At 45.8% G+C, this 12,715-nt stretch overlaps 1 protein-coding gene and 1 long non-coding RNA gene across 2 annotated transcripts in view; one reads left to right on the forward strand and one right to left on the reverse strand.

Moving 5' to 3' along the window:
• LOC311517726 overlaps nucleotides 1-12,715 on the forward strand; it is a 32,014-nt gene that overhangs the window by 7,076 nt on the left and 12,223 nt on the right. The gene's annotated exons all lie outside the window — the stretch shown is intronic.
• FAM167A (family with sequence similarity 167 member A) overlaps nucleotides 1-12,715 on the reverse strand; it is a gene marked incomplete at its 3' end in the record, with an annotated part of 28,071 nt that overhangs the window by 2,255 nt on the left and 13,101 nt on the right. Inside the window, exon 2 of the mRNA XM_084622812.1 lies at nucleotides 9,316-9,870. Coding sequence (XP_084478938.1) covers nucleotides 9,316-9,687 — 372 coding nt within the window. The 5' untranslated portion in view covers nucleotides 9,688-9,870. The remainder of the gene's footprint in view (nucleotides 1-9,315; nucleotides 9,871-12,715) is intronic.

Below are 12,715 nucleotides of genomic sequence, written 5' to 3' on the forward strand. Positions count from 1 at the left end.
AGAATGTGCCCGAATGCCCTAAGAACATGGTGAAAACCCTGGATCCTCATCTCAGTGGCTGGGGGAGGACTGAGTCACCGTTACGCAATTACACCAGGCTCAGAGGCAGCTTACTTGTAGCATTGTCAGCATTTGTGATGTCATTCCTGTCTCTTCCCCACACAACCGCCACCCCCCCGAGCAAAACGGAGCCTTACAAAGTATTGATGTTGTTGAAATGTTTCCATTTCTGGGGGAAGTTTTCTGACTTTTCTGCAGGCGTTCTTATTGTTTTAACCAAAGAGGCTGGCAAAATGGCTGCCGAAAGTTTCTGTTTATTAAGGATGTCGACAACCATTTTGATTGAGTTTTCGCTACTGTTTTCGGTTAATAGTCTAAAAAAAATGCTTTAAAAAAGTCACAGAAATGTTGAAATAACAAAAGAGGGGTCCTTGACATGAAAGCCACTTGGACAGTTCCAATTTTTTCATGAAACTAGCTTTTCCTTTTTTGGAACCCACTCTGGCCTTTCTGATGAGGTGCTGATATGCTGTTAAGGCACCCTGACGTTTTCACACAAGCCAAAATACCAAGATGGCAGATGGTGCTCATAGCTCTAATCTCAGACTTTCCTCTCCCCTTCTTGCCCGCCCCATGGCGACAGCTGAGGTTTTAACAAGGCGAGCCATGAATACTATTCTTAGCTCTGCTGGGCAAGTCACTGTCATTCTCTTTGCCAGTTCCAACACCTTGCACTTTGAGATCTCCGCATGCAAAGGGCTCTGAGTGTGCTAAGCAGCATTATCATCCCCACAGGCTGAATCACAAAGAGAGAGAGACAACGCACCAGAAACAGGAGCTGCAGTGACTGATGGTAGCAACATTTTCCCAGGGAGATAAAGCTCTCCTCCGGCTTTGTTCGCTTCTGTGGCGGGTGGGGTTAGGGGCTGGGTGGGAAGTTGCTTCTCTTTCGGCTGAGCTCCGTTAAGAAGAGCTGCCTTTTTCCTTCCAGACAATACATAAAGGAAAAAGAAACAAAGCTTTGTGATGGCTGACAAAAGGATTATCAGCACAATGGAGCAATGACGCTGGAGACTCTGCCCATCTCTGATTGGGATCTGACGTTCAGAGTTTTGCTTCTTGACAACTAACGAACATCTTGTGTGGTAACAACTCCTTCGGGGTGTTTACACATTTGAGGCATCTATTTGTGGTGACTGGGCTATGAGTGGAATCCATGAGGCCATGTTCCACTCATGGGGAGTTGGCTCGAGATACACAAAGGAAAACCAGGCATCACCAAAGGCTTGTTCGGTCTAAAATAACCATCATCACAATGGAACTATGGCAATTTACAGCAGTGTGAATCTGCCTCTATATAGCTCACTTCCCTGATGTGACGATTTTCAGGGGTGCTGAGCACCCACAGATCCCATGAACTTCAACTGCAGTTCTGGGTGCTCAGTAGCTCTGAGAATCAGACCCCCTGCCCTCCGCACTTACAGAGCACCTTTCCCTGGTGGATCTCAAATCTCTCTGAGACCAACTGATCGCTCCCTCCCCATGAATGCGAGGGGCTATGTATTAGAGCTGTTCCCATTTTACAGAGGGGCAAACCATGGTGCAGCAACACTGGAATTGCTGATCTCTGAGCCATCTAGGCAGTTCACTTGTCACTGATGGGAGACCGGACCAGATCTGCAGAGGAAGGTTAAGTGACTTGTCCAAGATCACCCAGAAAGTTAGCAGAGCTTGGGGCAGAAACCAGAAATCCTAACCGTGGCTCTGCTGTTCTAGTTCCTAGTTGACAGTAATGGAAACACCTAACCCAAGTGTGACAGAAGGCACTGTCAATTATGAATGACCTCCGCTATAAAGGGACACTGTCAGGTAGACAGAGTTCTACACAACTTACTGGAAAGAGTGAACATGGCTACTGTTTACGTGTCAGTGGCCACAGTTGTTTTTCAATTTAAACATTCCCCTGCTGGGCCAGCAACACAACTGTAACACGTGGCTCAACTTCATCTGACCTGGACAATGAAACCAATCATAAATACACAGGTAAACAGCCCAGCTGTGTGATGAACAAACAACTGACAGCATGATTGGTGAACAGTCAATTGGATATTCCAGAATCCAGTTCAGAAGTGGCTGGTAAGAAATCTCTTTCAATATGATTTCTGTTTTGAACAGATCCATTTACATTTAAAAAGGCAGGAGAGCAGAACACCTCAACTGAACCCTGTCATATAATCAGAGGGGTGTGGATCCTATTTTATCATGGAAATCTGGAAATTAGAGGCGGAAAAGACCAGCTAGCACAACTAGTGCCTGGTCCTACTTCTATTGAAGTCAAAACTCCCGTTGACTTCAACAGTGCAAGACTGAGCCCTGGATTCCTGCCCCTGCCAATGCAGGATTATTCCTTAGTGTCGATTTATTCGCATTTTAAGGAGAATTTGCTCTCCTCTTTCCTACTTGCTCAGTTTTCAACAAGGGACGCAGAAATGCCCCATTGGTTTTGTCCCATTCTGAGACAACAGAAGGTATGTGTCCTAGCTATTGGAGCTAAGGAGAGTGATTTCTTTAGATAAGCTATTACCAGCAGGAGAGTGGGGTAGGGGGAGAGAAAACCTTTTGTAATGGTAAACACCCATTTTTTCATGGTCTGTGTGTATAAAAACATCTTCTGTATTTTCCACGGTATGCATCCGATGAAGTGAGCTGTAGCTCATGAAAGCTCATGCTCAAATAAATTGGTTAGTCTCTAAGGTGCCACAAGTACTCCTTTTCTTTTAGCTATTGGTATATAACCTCCATTTTCATGTGGCGCAGCAGTGAAGTCTCAGTACCTCCTTCCTAACCAAAGGGATGCATCCTGCTCACCCTCACCAGCCCAGAAGGCCCTTTATCGGATATTTACAGTGGAGAGCACATCATAATAGAGAGCTCCATGGACCTACCTCTCTTTCCATTCCCATCCATGCAGATCACTCCCCTCTCAGTGCAACCCCATAATAGTCCTGTCCATCTAGATAAGGTACTTATAAAGTCTCCATTACAGTAGTATCTGAGCACTTTGCAATCCTTAATGTAAGTGCTATAAGCTCAGCGTACAGATGGGGAACTGAAGCACAGAGAGTCTGAGCTTGTCTACACAGGGTAGGGGCTGGGGGCAGGAATGAGTCCACGTTAACTTTAGTTAGTGCGCACTCCAATGACTTGTGTCCATACAACACAAGGAATACAGTGTACTAACAGGCCAGTCAATCCATGTTCTGTACTCTGCTTTGAAAGCGGATTAAGTTCCTTGTTACAGCGTCCCACATTCTAAGTTAGTGTCCTAATCACTGCACTGTCCTTCCTCTCTGCTTTTAACGATAGTCAGTACTTCTGTGGGACAGTAATATTAGGAAAATATTTCATTTGTTTTTCACCTCTTTCCATGGCATACACCTGATGGAAAGCAAAAAGAAACCAGCACCATAGGAGCAGCCAGCTCTCTGCACACCACCAGCAAGGGCCCCTTGGACCATCATTTAAGAGCCTGTGCCCCTCGCTTCAGTGGAGGTAATGAGGGGGCAGAGCACAGAAAAGCTGCCCCAGGGAACTCCTGTGTGCCATAGGGTGATATTTCCCAGCATCTCTCTCTGTTGCAATGCAGATCAGGGCAGTGGGAGGAGAATGGTCCTGGCCAATCAGGCTGCAGCTGGCTGACTGAGTTAGAATTGAGAAACACTGGTGGGGCAGCGGATGGAAGTTGCATTGCAACAGTCCATGCTGTCATAAAGAGAGAGCTTTGCTCGCCCGGGCTGCCAGTCCGGCATCTCTCAGTAAATCCAATCTGAGAAAAGCCAAAGGACTCCTCCCCATCCCCCCACAACACCAGCACAATCTGCAATGAGGTGCACGTCAACAGTGTTCCTGCTCGAGCTTCTTCTTCCGAATTCAGTTTAGTGCCCATTTAGCTCATTTTGGGAGCAGAGGCTGGGATAAAAATAGGCCCATTTGGAAACCTGTTGCAGAGTAACAGAGCTTTTGATGTGGATGAGAAATTGATCTGAAGTGGAGACACCAAGGATCACCAAGGTTTAGATACCATTACTGCCTTTTTAATTAGGACCTGAGCCAGTGCCCACTGAAGTCAATGGGAAGACTCTCAATGACTTCACTAGAAGTTGGATCTACCTTAGTAAATCTGACCATTCACACCAACTATATTCACAGTAGAGCTGGGTGAAAATTTTTTTGGACTAAGCTTAAGGTTGCCGAAAAATGCAGATTTGGGTTGTCCGAAAAATGTCGCAAATTCGTCTCAAATTTTCCAAAGCGTTTGGATTGCAAAACAAAGCAAAACAATTTCCAATGAAATCAAAAGGTTTCATTTCAACATTTTCACTTTTTTTTCTTCCACTTTCTTTTCCACGCTGCCACACCCTCCACGCCAACCAGCTTTACTGCAGGACAGGACCTGGCTCCCTTCGTCTGTCTGAACCTGTTGGCCGATCCCTGAAAACAACTAAATATTAAGAGTCAAAGTCCATTACTTCAGTCAGAGCTAACCACATCTGTGAGCAGAACCTGAATCTGTGGTGAGGGCAGATGTTGGGCCTTCCACCCTCAGGACACTGATTAATTTACTCTGCTTTGTAAATACCAAGAAAAGCCAATGTTGCAATGTTACTTAGGCCATGTCTACACTACAAAATTAAGTCAACCTAAGTTATGTCAGCATACAGCTGCCGCAGTAATTACATTGCTTGTATATGTCTAAACTTTACTCCTTGTGTCAGTGAGCATCCTCACCAGCAGCGCTTGTTTCAATTGTACTGTCAGTGTGGGGCATTGTGGGAAGGCTCCTGAAAGCCAGTAACAGTTGACGTAAGCAACACAGTGTCTACACTGAGACTGTGTCGACCCAACTGCATTGACCTTGCCTCTACGCCGCTCATGGAGGTGAAGTTATTAAATCGGTGTTGCTGGATAGTTACATCGGTGGGAACAAAATGTAAGTGTAGACATTTCCATAGGCAGATCGACGTAAGCTGCCTTGCGCTGACCTAACTCTAGTGTAGACCAGGCCTTATTTTCTACGGGCCCACTCCTTAAGACTTTACTCCCATTGACTTAACTGCTGGTTTTCATTGAGCGGGGAATTTAGGGATTTACTCTATGATATTAAAAGACCTTTAACCTGATTTGAATACTCAGAGCTGGTCAGAACTGTTCACCTAGCACAAAAATCAAACATGGGAATAATTTCCAGGGCTCGAGCATGCTGGGACTGAAAGCTGTTCAACCCCTCGAGAAGCTTGTAGTGTGCTGAGCTGCACAATTTGCAGTTACAGCTGCAAAACGGGCCTTGGGAGGGAATTTGCATTCCAGACTCTATCCGACTTTAAAGGCCAGATGGTCAACTGGTGTCAATCGGTGCAACTCCATTGACTTCAGCAGAGCTGTACTAATAACGTACACTAGCTGAGGGGCTGGCCCTAATGTGTTATCACGTGATTCTCAGTGAGTGCTATCTCTTCCTGGACCACTGGAGTTGAAGACCATGAACATTTCCCCTAGATTTGCAATAAGGTCTTGGATTTGCCCCTTTGGCCTCTCTGATTGGACCTGTGGCCTTGAGGAGTCAAACTTGCTCCTTTTGAGGAGCTGAAGGATGTGCCTTATGTCCCTGGAAGAAGTTATATGCTCTAGGTTTGCAGCAAGGGCTTAGCTCTAAGCTGGAGCTTTAATTTTATATCTGGGCACTTTTAATTGACCGGTGTCTTGGCTGGGTGTCCCCACATGCGTGTGCCTTTGACCCCTCAAGGGTTAGGTGAACACCACCTGCTCTAACGTGACTTCCAGGGAAGGCCGCTCTGGCTAGCACAGAATGCAGATGGCCACTCTGTTGCTCAGGGCAGGCTGGCGAAAGCCAATTAGACTGCTGCTCTGTACTCTGCTGCCAGGTCCGTTCCAGAAGGTAGTTAGGATGCTGGTTATGCCCTAAATTATCCGTGTCCCGAGTTCCTCAGAGGTTGCCTCTCATGTGATGCCCTGTTGCTGCACCTGCATTCAGCTGGAGTGGCTGTCCCGGGATGGAGCTCACGGCATTCCCAGCTCCCTTTCTCTGTGCAGATAACACAGGCCAGAAATACTTATCGCTCACCTGGCAGCACGCCAAGGCCCACGGGGTAGGGTGTTGGATGGCGTGCCAAGCTCCCCAGGGCAAGATGTTGTCAGTGGCAGGCCCTCTTTGCTTGGTATTTGCTCCTGCTAGAAGTACAGGTAAACCCAAGCCTAGCCACATCTGGAGGCAAATTGTACCCTGAGAGTTGCAAGTGTAACGCCCATTCACTGGGGTGCAACTGAGGCAGAATTTGACCTGTAAGATGAAATCCTAGCCCCACCAAAGTCCATGGTTGCTTTGCCATTGATTTCAGTGGGGCCGGGATTTTACCCTTAGAGCACAGTATAAGATGGGTATTTTGTTTGTTAGGGCATTTTGCCAACTTCAAGCCTTGATATGCTCTAACAGTCTGCTGGCAGCTGTTCCCCATCTTTGGTCCATTCTAGGTGGGGATGAAGTGGTGTGGTGAGTCAAAAACATGCTCTTTGTTTCAGGGAAATTCTTCTAAATTATGTAAGATGCTGCCAGATCCAGTGATGAGTGTCTTGTAAGTGCCCATGGGTATCGTTAGGAGAGTGGGACATGTAGATAGCTCTTTTTCTTCTTTTTATTTTATCTTTCTCTGTTTATTTACCACTTTTATCTTTCATCACATTGTGTGCGTCCACCCCCAAACCCAAGCCCCAGATCGGAACAGCACAGCGGGGCTCAAAATAAATCTCTACCTGTGTAAAAGGCAGAATCCAAAGTCCAGATGCAAATCCTCTTGAACTTGGGGCTTGGAAAACAAAACTTGCACCTTGCCATCATCACTGGGCCTGTTCAGATCTGTTTTTCAGATGAAGGCCATTGGGGAGTGAGGTTTGAGTCATAAACCCAAATTCAACATGGATCCTAATCTGAGGCAATGTGCCAAGATTTTCTAACATGACTAGTGATTTTGGGGGGCCCAACTTGAGACTCCTTAAAGAGGCTGATTTTCAGAAAAGGGCCACGCAGCTGCCTCTGAAAATCAGACCCCTGGCAAGTGTATCAAGCTGGACACCCAAAAACTGAGACAACCAAAATCACACATCACTTTTACAAATAATTTATATACAGGTAAAGCAGTGCTGGGCAAATGCAGTAAAATGTATGTGTGAATATTCTTGTGAATGAAACTCATTAAGTCATGTTTATTCATTTATTTGCCAATATTTGGGTAGCGAAAATTTTATTCACAAGATTTTTTTTCTTGTGGAAAGCAAAGCACTCGTGCAAATAAATATTCACAAGTACACTCACACCCAAAGTGCTCTCACCGCCATTTAGAAGAGACATTATGATTATTACTGCAAATCTGGCAAACAATTATGAATGTTGGCAGAGTGTTCACAAGCAAACAAGGAACCTTTTCCTTTTATAATGCCTAGGATGTCCAATCAGGCAACAGGAATAAAACAATGTGACTCAGGTGAACAGTCACATGGCATGAATAATAGAAAATAAATACTCATTGTGACAATGAGGAATGGATTGTTGGGTGGTTAGAGCACTGGAGTCTTGATAGACTTGGGGTTAAGCCTCTGCTGTGCCACGGACTTCCCATGTGACCTTGGGCAAGTCACTTAGCCTCTCTGCGCTTCAGTTCCCCCATCTGTAAAATGGGGATAACAACATTGCCCTACAGGGGTGTTGTGAAGATAAATACATTGAATGTTATCACGCCCTCAGATACTAGAGTAATGGGGACCATAAAAAACCCAGAGACAGAGAGACTATCTCATGAGGCTGACATCTTTTCTCACAACCAGTTTGTTGGAATAGCCAATCCCTGTGTACGAATTGTCACCTGGTCACCTGTAATTTGCAAATAGACAAAACAAAAATAAAAGAGGCTACCATTCATCAAAGGGATTGTTTGCTGTGTAGAGTTTTCCCACCTTAATAGAACCCAGTGGCAGCCCAGATGCTTGGATTCAGCTCCAGGTACGACCTCCTAAATAATGCTATCACACAACCTTGCTGTCCCCAAACGGCCCCCTGCTCCTACCAGAGAAAGAAAAACCCCAAAAGATTGTTCATTGCTGTAACGAGTGAGCCCCAAAGACAGAATGTACCAGACCGGTGGTTCCCAAACTTTTTTCCACCAAGGATCCATTTGCCATCTGACTAAATTCCCCAGGCCCGTTTCGTTTTTTATACATAGATTTCATGTTCTTATTATTCTCTTTGTTGGGTTAGTTATTATTTGATCCTTGCTGAGTTCATAGTCCCTTTCAATAGTAGATACATATTTCTTCTTAATGCTTCCACATTTTAACCACGGATCCATTTTTGTCTACAAATTCACGGTCCATTTTGGTCAATTTCACGGTCAGAGGATTTTTTAAAATCATACATTTCATGATTTCAAGTATTTAAAGTTGAAATTTCACAGTGTTGTAATTGTAGGGGTCCTGACCCGAAAAGGAGTCGAGGAGGGTTGCAAGTTTATTGCAGGGTGTGGGTTGCGGAATTGCTACCCTTATTTCTGCGCTGCTGCTGGGTCCCCGGCTCTGAAGGCAGCGCAGAAGTAAGGGTGGCAATACTGTGCCCGCCCTAAAATAATCTTGTGACCCCCCCACCCCGCAACTCCCTTTTGGGTGAGGACCCCCAATTTGAGAAACGCTGGTCTCCCTGTGAAATCTGTATAGCATAGGGACAAGCACACAAAAGACCCGATTTCATGGGGGAGGCCAGATTTCACGGTCCGTGAATTTGGTAGGGCCCTACACATCACCCTTATTTTCACTTTAACTAAAATTATATTTGTGGTGTAGTCATGGACAGGCAGGTCCTGGTACTCCTGGAACTCCCCACCAGCGTGAGCTCTCCTGTACCATGTGTGTGAGGTCACGAAGTGCAAGGACACCCTTTTATTCTCAAAATGGCCTGCTCCACACAGCGTGACCTTGCACAAGATGGTGTCCTCTGCACAGGGTGACCTTACATGTACGGTGAGACCACACTGTGGAGAGGACGCCATTTTGAGAACAAGATGGTGTCCCCCTTGTGGTAAAAGTGTCATAACACTCTACCAGCGCATTCCAGCCCCACTGCAGTAATCTGGCTCAAGGGGCGGACCCCCACATAACCCATGGCAGACCCCACTTTGGGAACCACTGGACTAGACAGTCACTTTAATCTTCTCTTTTAAGACCATTATTTATCTTGGAAAGGAAACCACTTACCAGTTCCTTCCTGAGCCAATTCAGAGCTTCCTCAATGCTTTCAAAACCACTTAGTTTCCCTGAAGTAAGAGTCACCTTCTCCTGGGAAGAACTGCCTTTGAGATGCACCTGCACCTTTCTTAAAGGGATGACTTCCTCTGTGGCCTTTTTCTCTTCTTTAACCTCTTCCCCCGCAGAGGGCTTGGGGCTCTTCCACGTCTGGTCCTCAAGTTTGGCTTTCCACTCCAAGTAGGAAGGGCGCCTGGTCTCCAGTCTCAGTTTCTCTGTCAGAGCCTTCAGGCTTCTCAGGTGGTCATGTGGGGGTGTGGCATTCTCAGAGGAGGCATCTGGACTGTCCACCACCTCTTCTATTTGGATTCTGGGCAACGACATCCTCTTCTGTAGTAAAATGTTATAGAGGTTGATTGTAAAGTTCAGGGCAACAGCAAAACTCAGGGAATCCTTCTGAGAACAGCTTCCATCTGCTGACTTGATGCACAAAAGCAAGCTCTCATAAGCCTGCCAGCCACATCAGCTGGTTCTCCGCTCCGGCGTCACTTTAATTACGGAAAACACCTAAAAATAACAAATGATTGTTTTAACTGCAAGGAAAAAAAAGGAAATGACAGCTGAGTGACAGCTCCTCCTAAAACCTGGCTGGAATGCAGCATGTGAAAGCACGTTATAAACCACTGTGCAAAGCTCTTCCTGGGTTATGTTACTTCACTACAGATTTCTGATGGTTTTCTTAGGCAAGAATTAACAAGCTCTAAGTTTTAGAGAAACCTTTGTCATGAAGATCTCTCAATCCTTAAGCTTCAGGCCATAATGAGGTCAGGAAGATAGCCTAGTCCCTCTCTAGTGATAGCATAGCATTGCATAACAAGATGCATTCTGGAGGTTTTACACCTTCCTCTGAAACATCCAGCATTGGCCATTGGTGAAGTGAGGCTCTCGATCAAACAGGCTCAGATGAAGTAAAAGCTCAGACTTCCAGTCAGAATTCAAGCCAAAGGGGGTTGGGAAATGTTTGATTAACATTTTTTGTTCCAGCCCAGTTTTTCAGACCTTAATGTTTCAGATACAAAGGATTAGGTCTGTTCAAGCATCTGAACTTTTGGTCCCAAGCCATAATATTCAGATCTATCTCCTCATTGCAGAAGATCGGGAGGAGGGGACAGAGTTTGGCCTGTTATAGATAAAAGGGGTGACTGTGACATAAATATCCAGACTGGGATTCAGACCCCAAATCTTTCCAAAGTTCAGTGTGTTTGGACCTGGGGTTGTGGGCTCCTTGTCTTCTCTGACATAAACACAGAGCAATCTGTATCTTGAAAAACAGAACAAGACCTAAAACCCTACCAAAACAAAACACTCCACTGCACCCTCTTCTTCCCTTGGGAAGAGGCGGAGAGAGCAAACAACACATGACAGGTGTTAATCGCGTCATTTAATGAACGTACGGTGATGGGCGCAGTATAAGGGCAGCTGTAGAATAGAACAGTATTGGGAACAAACCTTTAAACTTTGAAATTTCACATACCTCCACTCTGCTCACACACCTCTTCGTCTGAGACTAACCCTGCACTGCTGGCACCTTTCACGTGAGGCTATTAGCATGTTTTACAGACATCACTGCTCTGAGGTAGGCAAGATTTATTAGTCAGCTGAGATGGCAGTGGATTAAGATGTGGGTTCTATTCTCACTGACTCCCTGTAGCCATATCACTTCCCCTGTTTGTGCCTCAGCTTGCCCATCTGTAAAATGGAGATAAATGAGTGAGGTGAGGCCTCATTGGTGAGGCCTCATCTGGAGTACTGTGTCCAGTTTTGGGCCCCACACTTCAAGAAGGATGTGGATAAATTGGAGAGAGTCCAGCGAAGGGCAACAAAAATGATTAGGGGACTGGAACACATGAGTTATGAGGAGAGGCTGAGGGAGCTGGGACTGTTTAGCCTGCAGAAGAGAAGAATGAGGGGGGATTTGATAGCTGCTTTCAACTACCTGAAAGGGGGTTCCAAAGAGGATGGCTCTAGACTGTTCTCAATGGTAGCAGATGACAGAACGAGGAGTAATGGTCTCAAGTTGCAGTGGGGGAGGTTTAGATTGGATATTAGGAAAAACTTTTTCACTAAGAGGGTGGTGAAACACTGGAATGCGTTACCTAGGGAGGTGGTAGAATCTCCTTCCTTAGAGGTTTTTAAGGTCAGGCTTGACAAAGCCCTGGCTGGGATGATTTAACTGGGAATTGGTCCTGCTTTGAGCAGGGGGTTGGACTAGATGACCTTCTGGGGTCCCTTCCAACCCTGATATTCTATGATTCTATGATTCCATGAGGCTGACATGTGAGATCTAAGCACTACTATTGTTACATGGAACGGGGTGATGTTAGGCCCAGATAAGTTAAGTGACTTTCTCAAGGTCATGTGCTAGGTCTGTGGCTGAGCTAGGAATAGATCCAAAGGACTAAAAACACAAAACAAAAATACATACTGCTGGGTTGGTAGCATGCCCAGAAAGAACTGCCAGTGGATATCCAGCCTTCTAGCTGAATACACTAAATATTGTAATCTGAGTGATTCAGTCATTCTTCTGCCTGCTATTCATGCCCACGAGGGCCCCTGTAATTTTGAAATTAAGACCACAATTACTCCTCGCAAATCTTTTCAGCGAAGATTCAATTTAAAATAAACACCAGCAGGCAGCAAGGTTTGCCCCACCGTTGTGTGTCGGCAGGGAAACCGACTGGGAAGCTGATAATATACACACAGACAGTCTGTAGGTGGAGAGCTATTCAAGCGACAGGCTTGTTCCTGCTCCCCAGATTCATGGGAGCTATCTTAGGAGCAGGATGAGGCTGCAAAGCTAGAGTCGATTCAAGCTCGCAGCTCTCGCTGCGGCTCGTCTGGATGTCTGATGGAAGCATCAGAGGCTGGCTGTTAGGATCCATGCATGCTGCTGAGGAAGGATGAGTTAGTGGCTAAAGCAGGGCGATAGGCGATCTGGGTCCAGCTGCCAGCTCTTCCACAGAGTCTCTGTGTGATCTTGGTTAAGTCACTCTCTCCGGTCGAGATCTTTAAAGGTATCTAAACACCCAACTCCCATTGAAATCAACAAGAATGAGGTGCCTATCTACCTTTGAGGATGTGGGCCTCTGCGATGCAGTTCCCTAGGTGTGAAATGGGGATATAAATACTTATAATTATTTGGATTATGGTAGCGCCTTGCCCTGCCCCCTTTGTGGTCGGTGCTCTACAGATTCTTTTGTCTGTCTTGTCTATTTAGGTTGCATAAACTATTCAGAGCAGGGATTGTCCCTCACTGTGTCTGTATGTGGCTAGTACAATAGGATCCTGAAACTACTGTTCCAGGATCAGGCCCTTACCTCCTGTCCCTGCACTGGTATTCCCCAGTGGGGAA

This window comes from Lepidochelys olivacea (assembly GCF_965140295.1).
Source record: "Lepidochelys olivacea isolate rLepOli2 genome assembly, chromosome: 3".
NCBI classification, from domain to species: domain Eukaryota; kingdom Metazoa; phylum Chordata; order Testudines; family Cheloniidae; genus Lepidochelys; species Lepidochelys olivacea.